Below are 22,312 nucleotides of genomic sequence, written 5' to 3'. Positions count from 1 at the left end.
CGACGATCTACACAGCTTTCTATCCACCTTGTAGTCCATTCATCTAGCCCATACTTCTTTAACTTGCTGGCAAGAATACTGCGGGAGACAGTGTCAAAAGCTTTGTTAAAGTCAAGGAACAACATGTCCATCGCTTTCCCCTCATCCTCAGAGCCAGTTATCTCGTCATAGAAGGCAATTAGATTAGTCAGGCATGACTTGCCCTTGGTGAATCCATGCTGACTGTTCCTGACCACTTTCCTCTCCTTTAAGTGCTTCAGAATTGATTCCTTGAGGACCTGCTCCATGATTTTTCCAGGGACTCAGGTGAGGCTGACTGGCCTGTAATTCCCAGGATCCTCCTCCTTCCCTTTTTTAAAGATGGGCACTACATGAGCCTTTTTCCAGTTGTTCAGGACCTTCCCCGATTGTCATGAGTTTTCAAAGTTAATGGCCAATGGCTCTGCAATCACATCTGCCAACTCCTTTAGCACTCTCGGATGCAGCGCATCCGGCCCCATGGACTTGTGCTCGTCCAGATTTTCTAAAATAGTCCCGAATCACTTCTTTCTTCAGAGGGCTGGCCATCTCCTCCCCATGCTGTGCTGCCCAGTGCAGTAGTCTGGGAGCTGACCTTGTTCGTGAAGACAGAGGCAAAAAAAGCATTGAGTACATTAGCTTTTTCCACATCCTCTGTCACTAGGTTGCCTCCCTCATTCAGGAAGAGGCCCACACTTTCCTTGACTTTCTTCTTGTTGCTAACATACCTGAAGAAACCCTTCTCGTTACTCTTAACATCTCTTGCTAGCTGCAACTCCAGGTGTGATTTGGCCTTCCTGATTTCACTCCTGCATGCCCGAGCAATATTTTTATACTCTTCCCTGGTCATCTGTCCAATCTTCCACTTCTTGGAAGCTTCTTTTTTGTGTTTAAGATCAGCAAGGATTTCACTGTTAAGCCAAGCTGGTCGCCTACCATATTTACTATTCTTTCTACACATTGGGACGGTTTGTCCCTGTAACTTCAATAAGGATTCTTTAAAATACAGCCAGCTCTCCTGGACTCCTTTCCCCCTCATGTTATTCTCCCAGGGGATCTTGCCCATCAGTTCCCTGAGGAAGTCAGAGTCTGCTTTTCTGAAGTCCAGGGTCCGTATTCTGCTGCACTCCTTTCTTCCCTGTGTCAGGATCCTGAACTCGACCGTCTCATGGTCACTGCCTCCCAGGTTCCCATCCACTTTTGCTTCCCCTACTAATTCTTCCCAGTTTGTGAGCAGCAGGTCAAGAAGAGCTCTGCCCCTAGTTGGTTCCTCCAGCACTTGCACCAGGAAATTGTCCCCTACACTTTCCAAAAACTTCCTAGATTGTCTGTGCACCGCTGTATTGCTCTCCCAGCAGATATCAGGGTGATTGAAGTCTCCCATGAGAACCAGGGCCTGCGATCTAGTAACTTCCGTTAGTTGCCGGAAGAAAGCCTCGTCCATCTCATCCCCCTCGTCCATCTCATCCCCCTGGTCCGATGGTCTACAGCAGACTCCCACCATGACATCACCGTTGTTGCTCACACTCTAAACTTAATCCAGAGACTCTCAGGTTTTTCTGAAGTTTCATACTTGAGCTCTGAGCAGTCACACCGCTCCCTTACATACAATGCAACTCCCCCACCTTTTCTGTGCTGCCTGTCCTTCCTGAACAGTTTCTATCCATCCATGACAGTACTCCAGTCATGTGAGTTATCCCACCAAGTCTCTGTTATTCCAATCACATCATAATTCCTTGACTGTGCCAGGACTTCCAGTTCTCCCTGCTTGTTTCCCAGGCTTCTTGCATTTGTGTATAGGCACTAGAGATAACTCGCTGATCGTCCCTCTTTCTCAGTATGAGGCAGGAGCCCTCCCCTCTCATGTGCTCCTGCTTGTGCTTCCTCCTGGTATTCCACTTCCCCACTTACTTCAGGGCTTTGGTCTCCTTCCCCAGTGAACCTAGTTTAAAGCCCTCCTCACTAGGTTAGGCAGCCTGCTTATGAAGATGCTCTTCCCTCTCTTCGTTAGGTGGAGCCCGTCTCTGCTATCCTTATTTCTGCGCTGCTGCAGGCGGTGGTGCTGCCTTCAGAGCTGGGCAGCTGGAGAGCAGTGACTGCTGGCTGCGAGCCCTGCTCTGAAGGCAGAGCCACGGCAAGCAGCAGCATGGAAGTAAGGAAGGCAGGGTATGGTATTGCCACCCTTACTTCTGCACTGCTGCTGGCTGAGCACTGTCTTCAGAGCTAGGTGCCTAGCCAACAGCTGCCACTCTCCAGACACCCCGTTCTGAAGACAGTGCAGAAGTAAAGGTGGCAGTACCCTCTAAAATAACCTTGCGATACCCCTGCAACTCCCTTTGGGTCAGGACCCCCATTTGAGAAATGTTGGTCTCCCCCATGAAATCTGTATAGTATAGGGTAAGAGCACACAAAAGACCAGATTTCACGGTCTGTGATGTGGTTTTCTGGAAGGATCCTACCAAATTCACGGCCAATCTATATTGAACAGTGAGCATGTCCAAGTCACAATATTTTGTTTTGGACATATTCTTGCAAATTCTATTTGATAAGAGTCCTGCACATATCTATGGATTCAATAATTTTGCAGCTGCTGCATTTCAGAGAGCTTTATATTCCTCTCTCAACACCCAGGATGGTCATCTCGTAACTGTTACAGGGCCATGTCTCCAACATGTACAAATTAGCTCTCCGAGAGTCACTTCCAGAATGGATAATTCATCAGGGCCTAAAAATAAACTGACAGATAACAAAATGGACACCTTAATGATACTTCTACAGGTAAGACCTGGTTTTGGTTCACCAACTAGATATCTCATACTCCAGACTGGGAAATACTGCCAAATGAGCTAGAAGTACTGCTGACAAATTCTGAAGGGGATGAACAAAGTCCCCCTGAAAATAAAAGTCTCAGCAATATGCAAGCTATTAGCAGAAAGGAAAGATTTTATACATACCTATTTGAAATCACACAGAAACACTTAGAACCTGAGTAAACGCTAAGTGATCTGAAGGTGTTTTTATACACATACAGCTGTACAGTATTTCTACTATATTACTACAAAGTGGCTTGAAACATTGTTATTAAAGGCACTATGCAAACTTAACTTCTTCTTACAGGAGGAGAAAAAAAGCCTTTCAGTGACGGACTTCTTATTCCATTTCACAGAGCTTGGGTATTGGCTTAGTGACAATGCTGGAACGGTTCCACTGTGTGGAGTAAGCAAGAAAATAGTTGTGTTATGGGTGGAAAAACTTCACCCTGGATGAGGGAAGTATTTTTCAACTAAATTTTTTAGAAAGAGAACAGAAGCAGGAAGAGCAACTAATATATCTCATGCCTGTGAACACAGCTTATACAACCTAACTAGTATCTACATGACCTACCCATCACACTTTTATAAGGTCACTTTAGTAATTTTTATTTAGAAATGAAAGGTCTATTTTCTTCCCCTAAGAAAATGCTGAGTGCCAATATCTTTGTTACATTTAAAAAGTGATATTGCAGACTTCCTCACCCCCCCATACCTCAGCATTAACATCAAGAATAATATTTAGGAATTTTTACTGCAATCAAGAATGACACTCTACATAATCCTGTACACCAGAAAGAAGGCATCAATGTATGTGAATAGGAATAATGAAAGTTAATCATTGCCCATCTAACAACTTATGTTCTTAAGAAGGGCCATACAGGGTCAGACCAATGGTTCACTCATAGCCCAGTATCCCGTCTTCTGACAGTGGCCAGTGCCAGACACTTCAGAGAAAAAGAATAGAACAGGGAAATCATCAAGTAATCCATCCCAGGTCATCCAGCCCCAGCTTTTGGGATCTCTTAACATTTCAGAAACAACTGTACAAAGCAGAGACTCGAATTCTCAAGATAAAGCATTTTAGAAAGTTCTGTACACACAAATTATTAGTACACACATACATGCACACCTAGACAAGGGGAAAACTGGACAAGAGTAAAACAGGAAAAATGCTACTAAGTTAGTTTGAAAAACCTGGGAATGAGTCTAACTCCTTGCTAATACTGTCCCACAATATGTACAGAATCTCTCACACACAACTAAACAAATGGGAATGAAGTTACTTATTGTTTAATATACTACAATAGGGCAATAAACACCAATCTTAAATATATATTGCAACCCTACATTAAAACTGATTTTTCCCCTAAGACAAGGAAAAATTATCTTTTCTCTCTACCAATGAAAATGTATTAGCTATAATAGATTTCACTGCAGCTACCATTTAAGGGAAGTCAATTACACTCTTCCTGGTCAAACCCCTCCAAATTTTTGCACTACTGATAAACATCACAATGGATAACTATTTCTCACTTTTGATTACTGTAATTGCCTAGCCACCATTCTATTGCTTCCCTCCCCACAAAAAAACAGACAGAAAAATGATAAAGATTAAAATAGCACGTGTATACACATACATGATATTCATGCAATAAATTGAAGAACCATGCGATAAAACTGCATTTATCAAGCACCTCCTTACCTGCATTTGCCCATTAGATCTATCTCCTCTGGGACTACCTCTAACTTTCCAAACCCTTGAGCATCCTCAAGCAGCTGCCAGATGCTTTGTTTAAAAAACAAAACAAATAAAAACCGCCACAAAATTCAATCTTCCCCAATTCTAATTTCCTCACCACCTTCCCCTACCAAAAAAATATTTACAGTGGTACAATATTCAGTCACGGACCAATGAAAGGTTGAAGATCCAACACCTCTTTATACCATTGCAAAAATGAGATCCAGCTTTCCAACAATATGCACAATACCTGTTTCTAAACCAACGAAGATCCTGAAGTATATGGGCATTAAAACCCTCCAGACATCAAAATTAGCAGCACTATATGTGTGTGCATGTGTGTATATATATAGATAGATAGATAGATAGGCAGGCAGGCATTTTAGGTATGTTTACAGATTTCAAGAATGTATTTGTTTTCATTTTCCTCTCCCTCCAACGCCTACATAGTTTGAATCATCATAATTAAAGGAGCCCGACTATTCAGTTGTGGGACAAAAAGGACCATGAATAAAATAATTAGGGGACACATTTCCAAAAACCATTTCTATTAATATGTAACATATAGAGAATGTACAAATGTTTGGTATAAAGGTTTTATGGGCACTCATTTGCAATGATATATAAAACTCATGAATGCCTTTATCACTTGGTAGTAATGATGCACCCCAAACTCACTTGATAAAACCTCTAAACCACACCACCATGTAAAATACAATACTTTTTTAGTGTTTTGACATTGTGCTTGCTTTGTACACAATGCTTAGTACACCAGATGAGTATAAAATGCTCAACATGTATCACTTTACTTTCACAGAATTAAAGACACAGTTTAAAGTGAAGTGCACACAAAACTTCATAGCAACAAAGCCCAAAAATCTCTTGTATGACTCTTAAAACATTTTTTAAATTATCTGCAATAATCAAATAAAAATGTGATCCGCTCTGCATTTAGTTGTATTGTGACAATGGTTATATTTTGCAATAATGTTTTCTCTGATTTTGTGTGTGCAGATAGAGATATATTAAAGAAAAAATAAAATCCAACATTTAATTGTGTGGCATCAACTATAAAATGTGCATTTAGTATTCCTACCTACCCTCATGGCTCTACAAAAAAAAAAAAAGACTTAGATATCCTTAGTAACCAGGTGAAATATAATAACCTGTAATACACAGGAGATCAGCCTAAATGATCTAAGGGTCTGGCCTTAAACTCAATGAAAGCAATGAAAAACCCTTGCTCACATTTCCAAAACGTTTCCTGTGTCTTGATCTCAGTTGTGCCCTTCAGTGAGAATTGCTCTCCCAATTCCTTGCCACCCTTCCCCTCCCCACCACAGATCCGTTTTTCAGGGATGAATTCATCTCTTTCATCTAAATCCCATCACATCCCTCGGCGTAAACTCCTCACCAAGTCTTTCCTCCCTCCTCACCCAAAGCGTAGTAAGCTCCCGCACCAAACGGGTGCGTGCTGTTAGCATTCTTAAGGTGCTTTAAGGGTCACACGGAAGTCCCCACCCCACAACACTCTCCCAACCACAACATACACTTCCCCTGCAGAATGTCCCTTCCCCTCCTTCTCCCAGACAGTCCCTCCCCGAGCCCCCGGCCACACACCCCTTCCTTCCTACACCCTCCTTTCCCCAGGCTGCCCCTCCCCCATATAAACCCCTTTCCCCCAGGCCGCCCCTCCCCCGTATACACCCCCGCTTCGTTCCCCCCACCCCTCCGCTCCCTCCCCACGCCTTTGTGCTGCTCCCTACAGGGCCCAAGCTGAGCGGCACAAAGGCAGAGGAAAGGGCAGCCACCATCGACCAGGCCCCGACCAGCCGGGTTACCAGCCACAACATGGCCCCCGAGGCCCGAGACAAAAGGGGGCTCCGTCCGCCCCCCCTCCCCCGCCGCCGCCTCCTCGACTAGCCCGGCCCCAGGAGATACTCACGGGCTGGCTGGCGGCGCTGCTCCCTGCAACGGAGCCGGACAGGGCCCTGGAACACCCCTGTCCCCGCCGCCCGCCCCCACCTCCGGGTCTCGCCTTCCTCCCCTCCCCCCCACCACCTCAGCCGCCAGAGACTCACAACAACATGGCGAGAGAGACCCACACACACTCAGAGCAGCAACCCCCACTGCGCAGGCGCGCTGTGGCCGGGGCGGAGGCGGAGCGAGCAGCAGGAACCCGCGAGTCCCTTCCGCCGCGCGCCAATCACCGGCGTTGGCGCGGCGTCTGCGCGCGCTTTGATGTGCCCTCCCAGCGGCCCCGCGCGAGGGGAGGGGAAGAGAGCGGTCAACGCGGTAACGGCGTTCGAAGTGCGGAACTCCGGGCACCTCATTGTTCCATCCTTCTGCACAGCGTGCGATGGGACGATGCTTTAGGGCCTGATCCAGCTCCCGCTGGAGTCCACGGGTAGTGATGCAAGTAGCTATTGAAAGAAAGACGTTAATTACAGTAATAATAATAATGAAAACCCCCCACCTCACCAAACAAGACTAGGCTGTGCTACAGGGGTGAATCCCTGTCATGCAACTGGCGTAGAGGTTAAGCCAACTTTGATGGGCCAGTCCTCAAATAATTCTGAAATTATGGTTTAATGAAAAAAATTGATTTCACCTCACCACCAGTTCTTTGTCTTAAGCAGCCTGGCACACACAGATGTGTTTCATAAATCAACCATTAACCCAAACATCAGTAAATAGAACTGATATTTACAATATTTTTTCCCCATACACATTGAACAAGTATGTATTTTCAGTCTAAAAATAACTACTTTTAGAAAAAAAAAAGGAACAAACAATGAGTACAGCCTCCAGGAAAGAATAAAATGTGTGCCTATTCTATAATCGGCTGCAGAAAACTGGGAGGGTTCTTGGAAATTTAAAGATGCAATATATAGAAAAAACCCTCACTGTTATACCAACACACACAGCATTTTACAAAATCTAATAAAAAACAGAAGTTCCAACCCCTGACAAAGCTGAAACCTGTTTAAACACTGAAAACGTATTGATAGTCCAATGTTGGATGTCAACACCTCCACTCTTTCAACTATTACTCACGTGACTACCAGTGGCCCTAAATCCCAGTCCAAATGTCACCTTATTACTGATGCCAAGTGCTGTAAAGCCAGTTTAACCAGCTACATGGGGATTTCCCCAGCTGAGGGGGATTTCCCAGGCTGTTGCCCCCTTACTAACATTCAGTGGGGGCGTTTTGGTTGGCTAGCTCCCAGTACTAAAAGGGGAAGGGTCTATGGGAAATCAGGACCCTGAGACTGATAGTCCCCAGGAACAATGGGGAGAGGCCAGTGCTCCAGGTCAGCCTGAATGACAGGGCAGGCAGGCTAATCAGGGAGTCAGGAGGCCAGGGAGGTCCCATCCTCCATATGAGCTGGATTTGCCTGGGTCAGACTAAGGCTAAGGCGCCCGGGCTAAGGAGAAAGCAGGGGCCCAAGCTAAGCTGGGGAGCAGAGCTGTGCCAGATCCAGAGGGACCAGAAAAGCAGCCTAGAGAGAGCAGACCTGTCCTGGGAGCAGAGCTGTAGCAACCAGAGGCAGAGGGGCCAAAGAAGCAGCCCAGGGAGCTGGAGGCAGAGCAGCAGTGCTGAGGAGTGGGGCAGGGGCTGGGGCAGTTTGGAGGTGGAGCTGGGGCTGGGGCAGTTTGGAGCTGGGTGCGGTGAGCAGCTGGGAAGAGCGAGGGGGACCCAGGGCAGCGGGCCCAGCACAGGGAGACGCCTCAGCCAAGAGGCTCTGCAGGCCAGGCTTGGATTGTAACACCAACAGGGCGGGGGCGACACTGGGAAGAAGGGTCCTACCACTTAGAGCCTGAGAGCGTGTGGCCACCACCAGAGCAAGTGCCCAGCCCACAGCATCCCTGCAGCACAGCCAGGGCCGGAGAAGGAGGCCTGGGACTTACAAGGAACAGACTGTGAACTGCCCTGACATTCCAGAGACACTGTTTGTGATGTTCCCTGCCACAGAGCGGGTTGATGTGTTTCCTTTAACCTTTCCCACTTTTCCTTATTCTTTTTAAAATTAATTGTTGATTAAATAACTTGCATTTGCTTTAACTTGTATGTAATGATCAGTGGGTCAGAGAAGTGCCCAGGGCAGAGAGAGTACCCCGGAGTGGGGACACCCTAGCCCCTGTCCTAGGTGACCACAGCAGAGTTGGGGGTGGAGCCCCCCAGGAATCCTGGTCCCAGCCTTGTTGCGGTTACGAGGACTCTGCCAGATAGGAGAGTGGAAGGGGAGTCCTCAACAGCAGGGAGGCCACTGGGTAAAAGGAATTGGAAGAGAGGACTCAGATTCTTTCGCTAGCCCACTTCACGGGGGTAGTGCAGAAGCCAGGAAAGTTCCCCACAATAGCGGGACTATTCCCCCGCTTACACATAGAACCAATGCAGTGGTTCCCAAGGCACTACGCTCAGAGCAGGGAGGCCTAGCTAGGGGAAAGATAGCATGGTAGAAGCACAACTACACTCTAGCCATTCCCAGGAGACAAAACAGCCCTTGGCAATCATAGGCATAACACGCATAAGTTACAGGCTGTTCTCAGATTTTGAGAGGATTTGGGAACTTTGACTGACGTACAGCACCTCTGAAAAATCAGGCCCTCAGCATCTCAAATTGAGCATCTAAAATTAGTGATCACTTAAAAAATATTCTGCTAACCTTTCCTTCACTTTCTTCATTTGTAAGATGTGGACAGTACCACTTTCCTACTGCACAATAGTGTTTGTGAGAATTATCTAATGCTTGTAAAATGCTTTGAAGTGCTACATGCCTGTAAGTGCTAAGTATTTTTTGATCAGCATAAGCTTCAGAAATATATGTGATCTCTACCTGGTCTGACTGGTCCTTTGTATTAGAGGATGAAAAATAAACACGTAAAGAAAAGAAAAATGTATAAATGCAATCAATTAACAAATTTGTTTGAAAAATAAAACTATGGCAATTAAAATAAAGTAGGAACTAATTATCACATTAAGAGTAGCATTCAAACTTTTGGCTCACGCTACCAAAAAAAAAGCCACTCTTGGTTTTGTGCTGAAGGGAAACTTAAAAGTACTTATTAATAGTTTAATTTGATATTAATCCATTTTTGAGCTTCTTAATAAAAATGCTAGGATATAAATGTTAAGGCATTAATAATTGATGAATGATTTCCCAAGCACTCTCCAGGGGTTTCTTATGAATCACACATCAATCTGGTTTTACTTTATTTGGTCTTCTCACTGAGTATCAGCATCATCAGCAAGATACGTAGCTGTAGGAATAGAGTCAATTAGTATTCCATATGTTGGACCTGCAGCTGAATGCAACATATAACAGGTACTACATAAATGGTGCCTGTTTATCATTATTATCGTGGTGGGTGTGGCTGTGTGTTAACCTGGGCATCCTCCTCAACTCAGACCTCTCTAGGTCATCACATTCAGGCTATGTCCAAATCTTGCAGATTCTTTCTGCATAGCATCTCTACAATACCACCTTTCCTATCCATTCACACAGCTAAAACTCTCCTCCAAGCTTTCATGGTCTTGATTACTACAACATCCTTCTCTCTGCCCTTAACAAATGCAGCCCTGTTCCGCTCGTATCCATTCAGAATGCTGCTGAAAAGATCATTTTCATAGCCTTTCACTTAGACCAAATCACCCCTCTCTTTATATCCTTTCTCTCACTCCCTCTTGTATCCTGCATTAATTACCTGTCTTCACTTTCCCTTCACAGCCTATCCATACCCTACCGATAATTTCTCATCCACTATCAAAAGGGCTTCCAATTGGCTCTTGATACCAGCCTCCATTGCCCACTTGTTAAATTTTCAAAGAAGCATATTCGTGTTTTCTCCCATTCTACCCCTCACGCTTGGAAGGAGCTCCCCATAAACATCCGCAAAACTAATGTATTAATCTCTCCTTAAAACTCTCTTTTGCCATGATGCCCATAAAAAACATGACAATGGTTAAGCTGCTGGTGTGCTGAGACCACAGACTATCATGAGGATCAATATTGTCTAACTGTTTCCTTGTGCTCCCCCATCTGTGTATCTGTATCTATCTATCATCTCTTGTCTTATTCTTAGCTTGTAAGCTCCTTCAAGCAGGAACTGTCTTTGTTCTATGTTTGTACAGTGTGGACCACAAAGGGGTCCTGGTCCATGACTAGAGCTCCTAGGCACACTGCTAAAATAATACAAATAAAATAAGTTAATAATATAATAATAGGGGCTGGGTTACACCTTTTTGTTATGTGTGAGGTGTAACCACTGCCCTTCATGTTAGGCAACCTCTCTCCTAAAACACAGGCATATGTGAGTCCACTCAGGAATTTGAACCGTGTGGGCAGAGGAGTTTTTGCTGGGCATTGTTTGGGTAAGGGCATGCGTGGGTGTGGATGAGAATCAGGAGAGAGATAGAACAGAAAGAGTCACAGCCTGAACAAGCAGCTGGCAGCACAACCCTGAGAAAAGCCTAGAGAGAAAGCTGAAAGAAGTTTGGGTTTGTGAGCAAAGAAAATATCTCTTCTTATTTTGGTTCCTTCTGTCTGTGTTCAGAGAAACAGAACTTTGTACATTCTTTGTAAATAAACAAGATTGCATCAAAAGGTACTAGACTCCATCAATAGTTTCTCCTCCTCACTGGAAGAATCTACAAGACTCCAAATTTTTGCTAGTGGCTTGGGTCAAAAGGGATAACAATGACAATGTTTATATTTAGAACCCATAGAAGAGTCACAACTAAATGACAATGCTTTCATAGTAGCCATGTGTTAGATTGATAATACTTAACTTTTTTATAAATATACAGGCTGCTGTAAGGTTTAATTAGTTGGCCATTGCCCCCTAAACAGTATTTCTGCTTTTGAAGTAGGCAGGATAACACTGTTCTGCAAAGATTTTAAGTGAAAGATCAGTGTGTCAAGTGTACAGCCCTAACCTAAACATTGTCACCAATGACGTTACCACAAATAAATATCCTATAATAAATACCATAGCAGGTCTAGGTTACAGACTGAACCAGGAACACTGATTTCCTCAGTTGGCCAACTTTTGTTCCTGAGTCACTCAGTTCCCCTTAATAGCCTGTGATATAAATAGATATACATAATAAACATACCTCAGCATCACAACAGTCAGAGATGGCTATTCATTGTAATAGAGTGTGAGTAACCAATGACATCATTTTGTGTATGCGAATGTGGACCCAAAGCAGGGATAACAGCTGGCTTTCAGATTTTGTATTGCTTGGCCTCAGATGATTCCACCTTGTTCACAGTTGAGCAAGTATAATCTTGTCTTTTTTTAGATAATAGATGTCTCAATAGGACTATAATTTTCTCTGATTCAGACAGGGCCTGTGCAAGGAGGTTTGGTGCCTTAGGCGAAACTTCCACCTTGCGCCGCCCCTCCTGCCCTGCGGCAGCTCCCTGCCGCCACCCTCTCCCCTCGGCCCGGGGAGTCCCCTGCTGCAGCTTCCCGCCGCCGCCCCCTCCCCTCAGCCCGGGTAGCCCCCCCTTACGGCAGCTCCCCACCACCCCCTCAGCCCGCCCCAGCTCACCTCTGCTCCGCCTCCTCCCCGAGCACGCTGCTTCTGCTGTTTGGCGCACAAGCCTGGGAGGGAGAGAAGCAGAGCGGGGCGGTGCTCAGGGGAGGAGGCAGAGCAGAGGTGAGCTGGGGCGGGGAGCAGTTCCCTTGTGCGCCCCCCCCCGTTACTTGCTGCAGGCACCCCCCTGCACACCGCCCCCCTCGTTACTTGCTGCAGGCGGCCCTCCCCGCGCCCCCCTGCCCCAGCTTACCTCCGCTCCACTGCTGCCCCCAACCACTTGGCGCCCTAGGTGACCGCCTAGTGGTTGCACCGGCCCTGGATTCAGTTAGTGAACTGTTAATGCGTAGCTCTTCAAGATGAGGGTACACCATAGTTTATGCAATCAAAATCACGTAGTGCACCTCGTACACAGTACAGCTGAAGCTGTAAATAAGATTAGTTTCAATTTGATTCTTGTGCATATTGTGTAAAAAAAAAAAAGTAGATAAGTATTCTAATTTTAGTCCCTATTAAAAGGCACTGGAAGTTCAAAGAAATAGCCTAGGTAATGAATATAACCATTTTGATAATAAGAGCATTTGTGCCTGCCATCAGTGTATTGTTTTGCAACCTACTCTTTACTAACTGATAGAGGTGATGAAAGAGGGAAAATACTCAAGTGTGTCAATCTGCTTGGGGGCATACAAACCAGATGAAAGGTTTGCTCCCTTTTCCGAGAAGCTTACAATTGAAGGCTCTGATCCTGCAAAGACTTATGTGGTGCTTAACTGTATGCATCTGAGTAATCCCATTGACTTCCATAAGGCCTGGTCTACACTACTGTGTTAGGTCGACATATGCCATGTTGGTCGAATTTAAAAAATGAGTGTCTACACTACCGAGCCCTTTCTGCCGACCTAAAGGGCTTCTAAAATTGACGCCGGTACTCCACCTTGGTGAGAGATGTACCACTAGAGTCGAACTTCCTGGGTCGAATTAGGGGTAGTGTAGACACAATGCTGTGTAATTCGACGGGATTGGTATCTGGGAGGTGTCCCAGAGTGCTCCAATGTGACTGCTCTGGACAGCACTTTCACCTCCACTGCACTTCAGTCAGGTACACAGGAAAAGCCCTGGGAGTGGCTGAATTTCATTTCCTGTTTGATCAGCGTGGAGAGCTCACCAGCACAGCTGACCATGCCTGTCCAGGGCCGCAAAGGCGCTCCAGCATGCAGCATACAGGAGACACTGGATCTGATTGCTGTGTGGGGAGAAGAGTCTGTGCAGGCAGAACTCCGAACCAGCAGAAGAAATGCTGACATCTATGGCAAAATCGCACAGGGTATGTGGGGACAAAGGCTACACCAGACACAGACAGCAGTTCCACATGAAAATAAAGGAGCTCAGGCAAGCATACCAGAAGATAAGGGAGGCGAACAGTTGCTCTGGTTCTGAGCCACAGATATTCTGCTTCTGTGAGCAGCTGCATGCGATTCTAGGCAGGGACTCCATCAGTACCCCAACCAAGTTCCATATCCTCCTCTCCCAGACATCCTAGAAAAGAATGCAGGGCAGGGTGGGGGAAGCTCCATTATCCCTTGAACTCAACTCCAGGGGATGGTTCATCAAGCAGAATCCTCTCAGTCCTACAGCTTTGATTGCTAGACAGTGCAATTGTAATAAGGTATGAGTCCTTGCTCCCCCCTCCCCCTCCCCGTGTTATCAGGCCCTTAGACCCGGGTTATCTTTGCTATTCATTGCTGTCTCTGTTCAGTGTTTGTTAGCATAATAAAAATGCATGGATTGAGGACAAGAGGCTCTTTATTCACTGTGCAGGCTGTGGATAGTGGGGGTTTAGTTTACAGGGCAGTACCTGCAAAAAAAGGGGGCAACTTGGTAAGGAACAACACACAGAACTGTCACATCAGTGTTGGGTCACTCATGAAATTGGTTTTCAAAGCCTCTCAGAGACGCAGTGCACCTTGATGTGGTCTTCTTATTGCCCTGGTGTCTGGCTGCTCATAATTGGCAGCCAGGCAATCTGCCTCAATCCGTCACCCTGCTAGAAACTTTTCCCCCTTACTTTCACAGATCTTATGGCACACACAGCAAGCAGCAACAACAATGGGAATATTGCTTTCATTGAGTTCTAACCTAGTGACTAAATTGCGCCAGCGCCCCTTTAAACGTCCAAAGGCACATTCTACCACCATTCTGCATTTGCTCAGCCTATGGTTGAACTGCTCCTTACTGCTGTCCAGGCTGCCTGTGTACGGCTTCGTGAGCCGTGGGAGCAAGGAGTAGGCTGGGTCCCCAAGGATAACTATTGGCATTTCAACATCACCAATGGTAATTTTCCAGTCTGGGAAGGAAGTTCCTTCTTTCAGCCTTCTGAAGAGACTGAAGTTCCTAAAGATGCATACGTCATGTACCTTTCCCAATCATCCCATGCTGATATCAGTGAAATGGCCCTTGTGATCCACTAGCGCTCGCAACACCATTGAGAAGTACCTCTTGCGGTTTATGTACTCTTTGGCAAGGTGGTCTGGTGCCAAGATAGGGATGTGCATTCTATCGCCGCACCACAGTTAGGGAACCCCATCACAGCAAAGCCATCCTCTATGTCCTGCATGTTTCCCAGAGTCATTACCCTTCTTAGCAGAAGTGAATTGATTGCCCTGGCTACTTGCATCACAGCAGCTCCCACAGTAGATTTACCAACTCAAAAGTGATTCCCAACTGACTGGTAGCAATCTGGCATTGCAAGCTTCCACAGGGCTATCACCACTGGCTTCTCAATTATCAGAGCAGGTCTCATTTTGGTATGAGGCCAATACCATCAAATTGTGTCTGTGCTACCCCAAATTCGACCCAGCAAGGTCGATTTTAGTGCTACTCCCCTCGCCGGGGAGGAGTATAGAAGTCGATTTTAAGAGCCGTTTAGGTCGCTGGAACGGGGTTGGTCGTGTAGACGCATTCATTTTAAAATCGACCTAACACGGCTAAATTCAACCTAACCCTGTAGTGTAGACCAGGGTTAAAAAAAAAAAAAGACATCTCTTCTTATATCCTGGATGAGGCTAAGATCCACCTACTAGCTCATTGCTAGATGTCCTGATGAGTTAGGATAGTGGGAATTAGTGTTGGTCTCAATTATCATGAGAATGGAAATGGGAACCTCTCTCTAGGCACTAGAAAAGGCTATTTAGATACCAGCTAATGAATCTTAGTTACTTAGATCCTGAGCCACAACATAAATAGCCTGTTTTCATTTGAGATTAGAACCCAAAACTCAATGCTCAATACCTCTGAAATCTCAACATTTCAGCTTATTTGTATGGACTTCACAATGTTTCCACTCAACCCCATAAACTGGCCCAAGTTTCTCAGAAAGCGGTCACAATCCTCAGTGAAAGTGGCATGAATCAAACCCCCCACCCCAACAAAAGATCAATATATCAGATCTTTGGGGCAGAGGCTGTCGTTTCAATAAGTGTCCAGCAGGTAGGATACTAATTTTTGATTGATACCCGGAGGTGCTATTGTAAATAAAGTATACATATTACACAGGCATATCCTGCCTCCAGTGGAACTATTTCTATTTAGCTTTGTTTTATTTTCTGTTTTCAGTGTGTCCTGCAGGTTTATGTTTCTTAGTTTTTACCTTAAGTTTTAACATTTTAAAAAATGTTAAATGTTAATTTAAATTTTCAACAGTTTTCAAACCCACAAAAACAGCAAAAGGAAGTTTAGAAACAATACTGAAGAGCTACGGAACAATTGTTTTGCTGTTTATAAGCCAGCAGATGGCAACAGCAAGTTGGATCTCAGAGAGTTTGAAAAGTCGAAGACAAAAACAAATATCAGTGAGCATAGGTGCTGGAACTAGAGGTGTTGCTGCACCCCCTGCTTTGAAGTAGTTTACATCATATACCGGGTTTACACTTTGGTTCAAAGGCTCTCAGCACCCCCACTATCCAAATAGTTCCAGCACCCCTGCCGGTGAGTTGTTAAGATACTGGATTTATTAAAAAGAAAAGGAGTACTAGTGGCACCTTAGAGACTAACCAATTTATTTGAGCATAAGCTTTCGTGAGGTACAGCTCTCTTCATTGGATGCATTCAGTGGAAAACACAGTGAGGAGATTTATATACACACAGAACATGAAAAAATGGGTGTTATACACACTGTAAGGAAAAAGAAAAGGAGTACTTGTGGCACCTTAGAGACTAACCAATTTATTTGAGCATGAGCTTTGGTGAGCTACAGCTTACTTCATCGGATGCATGACTCCTTTTTTTCTTTTTGCAAAGACAGACTAACACGGCTGTTACTCTGAAAACTGTAAGGAGAGTGATCACGTAAGGTGAGCTAATGCATCCGATGAAGTGAGCTGTAGCTCACAAAAGCTTATGCTCAAATAAATTGGTTAGTCTCTAAGGTGCCACTAGTACTCCTTTTCTTTTTGCGAATACAGACTAACACGGCTGCTACTCTGAAACCTGGATTTATTAAATGCCAGCTCTGCTAAGAGTTTCGCAAGATCCTACTAATCACAAGAGGAGGAAAAGAGTACTCTGACCTCTTCTGCTCACAAACCTTTTTAGGGAGAACAATGATGAAACCACTCTTTATGTAGCTCATAAAAAAGTTAGTTTTTGGCTAATTATGTGAATAGTGCTTTGGATAATACATCAGACACAAACTTTATGAGCCTGTCTCTCCATTGCTTGATACCCCAAGGAATCATTTAAACCTGGGTGTAGACATGCAAATAAATTAGAATGTTTGCATTTACACTGACTCAGAAAAGGTGTAAATGACTCATCCAGGTGTAAAAAGTAGAGAATCAGCCCCAAATCTGGCAGCTGCAGCAGTGGCAGCAGGAGGTAATGCCCACTACATAACTTTTAGCCAAGTGGTTAGAGCACTCACCTGGGATGGGGGAGACCCAGATTCAATTCCCCCCCCCATGTCTGAGGGGGAGAAGGGATTTGAACAGATTCTTATACCAGTGTGCTAATTACTGAGCTACAGGATATTCTGGTGTGGGGCTCCCTCAGTCTCACCTGTTGAAGCTGTTCCTCTTCTCAGAAATAAAGAGCAGATGGAGGAGGGAGACTGGAATCTGGATCTCCCACCTCCTAGCTGAGTGTCTTAACCATGAGGCTACAGAGCAGTTTCCCTGCCTTACTCTCTCTGTCCCAAATGGGGGAGACAGGGTCCAGCCCCCTTGCTCCAATCACTTGTTCGTTATTTATCCATAGTGGAACAGCTTCAGCAGGAGAGGCGGAGGGGGCCACATCAGACTATCCCATAGCTCAGTAGTTACAGCACTCACCTGAGAGGTGAGAGACCTCTGTTCCAATCCTTTCTTCCCCCTCAGGGTATGTCTACACTACGAAATTAGGTCAATTTTATAGAAGTCGATTTTTAGAAATTGATTTTATGCAGTCGATTGCGTATGTCCTTACTAAGTGCATTAAGTCGGCGGAGTGTGTTCTCACTACCGTGGCTAGCATCGACGTACGGAATGGTGCACTGAACGTAGCTATCCCACAGTTCCTGCAGATGCCTAACGCATTCCTGTAAGAAACTATGTAGGTGTCTAAGCTGTGGGACTCCAGGAGAGGGGTTTCAGTTCACAGATTGCTAAGCAGATAGGTGCCTATCTCCATGAAAGGGGTGCGGTTTAGGACACACCCCTGTTCTCAGCATCTCCCATTGGCTATTTTAGACAGCTCCATAAGTAGCATGCTGACTTTTGTGAATTCCATTCTAAGGCTCCCCTCACTGTATAGGGAGCCTTGGTACCTAACTCAGATGTGTGTATCACAGCTATGCCTGTGATTTTCTAGGTGTCTCAATGCTCAGCATTGCAATACCTAAGTTCCTTTTATGGATTCCAGCCTTAGAGCTCCTACAGAAACTTCATTATCTGGCTCAAATTTAAAAAATGTTTTTTTTTTAATTCAGTCTGTCATACGGGGAGTAAAAAATAATTAAAAAACATGGACATAACATCTTTTTCAACCTTTTCTAAGTTATTTAAAGAGAAAAAAGGGTTTTAATTTAACCACATTTAAGTCTCCTGTGCAAATGAGGAGATGAGAAGTTAGCGCTTTAAAACAAGTGACAAGGCTGTCTCTCCACTTAAAACTTCAGAGATAATTATCTGAATGCCTTAGAAGAGCTACTGAATGTGTGCAGTCAAATGTTGTGTCAATACCTGAAGAAAATGAAGTGACTGCACACATTCAGTAATTAAGTTTTATATATATACTTCTATCAATACTTCTTAATTATTTATACTGCATCATCACTATAGCATAGGCACTGAAAATAATAATTAGCACTACTATACTGCCTTTCTTCTAAGGTTCTCCAAGCACTTCACAAACATTTATAAATTCATTCAAAACACATCCTTGTGCCACAAGATTTGTCTACAGTTTTAGTCTCTGAAAGCAAACCTTTAGTAAGAAGAGCAAAAGATTACCTGTTGGAAATCATGTAGCCATTCATTCTTGTTAGAGCTGCAGTTCGTTCACCTATGAGGCTTTATGGCAGCTTTTGGTATTGTAGAAAGAACACTCAGCGTGTATTAATTTCCTGCTTGAGAAATACTAGTAAATTGGGTATATGGGGAACATCAGTTGTATTTTTTTTATTGAGAAACTTCCTTACAGCTTTGTGATCCTCTACCTTTCTGCTTGAAAGATAACCTACAAAGGAAAATAAATGAGTTTGTGCTTTTTTCTGTGGTAATAAAAGCCCTAAAAGGTTTCCCAATCCACCTTCACAAAAGATTTTGTACTGCTTGCTTTTTAAACTTGAAATTCAGGTTTTGTATACCATGTATTACTTGGAAGACTGTGGATAACTGCTAAACTAGGAGCATGATGATGCTATCACAAATTAAAAGAAAGTGAAATCTGAGTAATTGAGAAGGGAAGGGATTTTTTGCTTTTCACTGATGTTAACACTTATTTAAATCAAATGCTTGAGGAGGAAAGATCTTTGTTAAAAATTCTATTCTATTTATATTAAGTGCTGAGAAAACTCCTGCTCCTGTTTTCTGGTGCTCCAAGTAGACTTCCAGCAAAAACAGGAAAGACTGAAATTCATGATATTCCTATGGTAAATAAACAAGCAGAACACTGTATTTTTTCAAAAGCTTTTAGATCTTCTTTATACTTCTTAAAAGCAAAAATAGGAGGCAACTCTAATGTATTTTCCTATGAAAGATTCCTCAAACACATTTCAAACAGAGATGCACTTAGCTATCAGAAGCAGATTCTGATGGCCAATTCAGGGGGTCAGGAATAACTGAACTGGATCTGGAATAACTGATTTTTCAGTTTGGTGGCAGTTCCAAAAAATCAGGTCGGGGGAATTGGTTGGGGTCAAACTGCATCTGAAATTTTTCAAAATTTTCAGTGAACCAGGAAAGTTAATTTACTGTCTGTTCCTGAATGGGGAATTTGAACCTGGGTTTTCTAATCCAAATGGGTTAGGGAGGAGGATATAGCACCACCTCTTTGTCTGGCTGAAATTATTCATGTCAAATTCCTGAATAGTTTTAATTCAACTGAAACTGCATTTTTCATCAGATAAATTATTCATTTGAAAAATGTTGCTCAGCTCTAGTCTGGAATACAGTGGGGAGGTAAAGAGTGTGAATAACTACTTTCTCCTGAATTTGGAATGATTTATTTGGATGGAATTCAAATCCATGTGTATGGTTAGCAGCTGACCAATTTTTTTTCTTTATATTGTTTACAAGAAAGAGTTGGTGGATTATAGTATTGTTCGAGAGAAAGGAACAAAAATAAATGCTCTGTGACTATGTTTGCATTGCCTCCCCCCACCCGCTTAGATACATGGATACACATACATCTCTATCGTAACCTCGGGGCTTTAATAGTTAAATATTTAGAAGATGAAATATAATTTAAATAAAAGTTTTAATTATTGTTTTAAATGTAGCACAGTGCCAGGTATTTGGTGACAGACACTATAATAAAATGTTAAAAAACATAAAATACGGGAATTGTGGTCTATCGGTTAGAGTAAGGAACTGGGAGTCAGAATTCCTGTGGTGGTGTTTTTTGTTTTGTTTTGTTTTGATTCTTGACTTTGCTGCTCACTTATTGTGTGATCTTGGGCAAATACATTTTTACCTCTGTTTATTCACCTGTGCAATGAATTTTAAATACCTCATAGAGGTGATTTCAGACTTAATTAATGTTTGCAAAGTGCTCAGGGATTCTCACTATACATGTTAAATGTATTATTAATAAATAAAATAGGTCCACAAGAGTTTACCATAATCTCACAAGAGACTAATCACTGCAATCATGTAAAAATCTTGAAAATATTATTTTTTCTCTATTGGGAGTTATTGCTGATAGGCACTTGGAATGACAAGCTGCTTTTAACTATACTGGTGTGAAACAGGAGTAACACTATTGATTTCATTGAAGTCAGTGGAGTTACTCCTGATTTGCACAAATACACCTGAGAAAAGAATTTGTCCGTGGTACCTAGACAAATCTGTGGTGCACAATGGCAAGAGGAAGCAAACTGAACACTAAAGATTGCAAGTAGACCAAGGTTTATGTTTGCAAAAAATCATTGGTAAAATGTAGAATGACCCTGGATGTACAACATGCTGACAGATTAGAATCTGTTTTTTGTACATTATCTAAAATGCAATCCCAGTTAGTGGTATAATGCAAATGTAGGGCAATAAATATTTATTCTACCTATATAATGGCTATTAATTCAAGGATTGCAATGTCATTCACAAATATTAATAATTTAGCCACTTAGCAGCCTTGCAAGGTCAGGAAGCAGTAATATCTCCATTTGTGAGGAAGGGAGAGACTCAAACTAAAGTAGTCAAATTTAGGAATCTTGGTCAAGTCACTTAACTTCTCTAAGCCAGATCTTTAAAGGTATTTAGGAAGCTAAAGATGCAGATAGGGACCTTGCTGGATTTTCAAAAGTGCCTAAGCACCTAACTCCCATTGGGAGTTGGGCTCCATCAGCATCTTTAGGGGCCTAAATACCTTAAAAGTCTGGTTCTCTGTGCCTCCCTATCCCTATTTGTATAACAGGGATTGTAATATCACACCTGCCTCTCCCGTATGTTGTGAGACTTAGTCCATCTACCATAAAGTTAAACATTGTGAGATCCTTAATGGATGGCACCGTAGAATTGCTGCTTAGTGAGATTATTAGTTGGTGTTTTCAGATGTCCCCAGCCTCCACTGGATTCCCCTGTCTCTTTAAGTTGGACTTGTTGAAAGATGGAGTGTACTTTGTCTTAGTCTTTTCACCTGAAATGTGTGTTCCACAAAGTAGCAGTCTGGATATACATCATAGTGTCTGGCTTCATGTTCCGTTAAAATCATTTGTACAAAGAGGCATCTGCCTGGCTGCTGAGAGTTCATTATAATTTTGAGGATGGAGTGACACATTGATGGCTGCTATTTGTTTGTGATTAAAGCTGGTCAAAAAAGGTCAGTGTGTTTTCTGAAAAATTTCCCCCCCAAAAGACACTTTTTTCATTTTGTTCAGTATTTGCCATTGAGATATATATATATATATATATATATATTTGGTGTTCAACAAAAAACTTGGAAAGAAAATGTTTTGAAATTTTCCAAAAGATGTTTTTTTGTTTAAGGGGAGGGGGGATCACTACCTGTGGGAGGGAGTTAAGGTGTGAGTGAAAGTGGGGGTTTCCTCACGACAAATTAAACAATTTTTAATTGATAAGATGAATTTTTTTATGAAAATGGAAATTCTTCACAAACATTTCTGCTCTGGCTGAAAACGCATTTTCTGAGGAAAGAACTTGGTAGAAAAATTTCAGCCAACTTTGTGATACTTGTGAATGGGTGGAGTTTGGTTTTCTTTGTATGAGTGGATGGGGTGTTGGGGAGGTTGATTTTTTTCTGTTTTTCTCTGGTTTGGGGAGCTTGCTGGATTTATTCCTGTTTGTACCATATGTTAAAAGTGTCTAGAGTCTTGGATCGATGCCTTTTTCTGTATCATAGACATTGAAATGAATAAGATTAAAAAATGAACAATTTATATGCCAGACTAGTCCTTATTCAGGTATAATTTCCACTGAAGCCAAGAAATTGAAGCTGCACAGTTTGCCTCTTTTGGGAACAAAGCACCAGTGGAAATTAGTAGATGCA

At 43.3% G+C, this 22,312-nt stretch overlaps 1 protein-coding gene across 12 annotated transcripts in view; it reads right to left on the bottom strand.

Moving 5' to 3' along the window:
- The window catches only part of PUM2 (pumilio RNA binding family member 2), a 108,304-nt gene extending 101,540 nt beyond the window's left edge, over positions 1-6,764 (bottom strand). For 4 of the 12 annotated variants that reach the window (XM_073335925.2, XM_073335931.2, XM_073335922.2 and 1 more), the window contains exon 1: positions 6,651-6,761. In XM_073335925.2, the coding sequence (XP_073192026.1) occupies positions 6,651-6,658 (8 nt within the window). In that variant the 5' untranslated portion in view covers positions 6,659-6,761. Of the gene's footprint in view, positions 1-6,514; positions 6,627-6,650 lie in introns of those variants that run through there. The other 8 variants (XM_073335923.2, XM_073335924.2, XM_073335918.2 and 5 more) reach the window with 8 other exon arrangements.
- Between the last annotated feature and the right edge of the window lie 15,548 nt (positions 6,765-22,312).

The sequence above is a fragment of the Lepidochelys kempii genome, chromosome 3, assembly GCF_965140285.1.
Source record: "Lepidochelys kempii isolate rLepKem1 chromosome 3, rLepKem1.hap1, whole genome shotgun sequence".
NCBI lineage: Eukaryota > Metazoa > Chordata > Testudines > Cheloniidae > Lepidochelys > Lepidochelys kempii.
The sequence above is the reverse complement of the archived record's forward strand: the minus strand, read 5'-3'. Positions and strand labels throughout refer to the sequence as shown.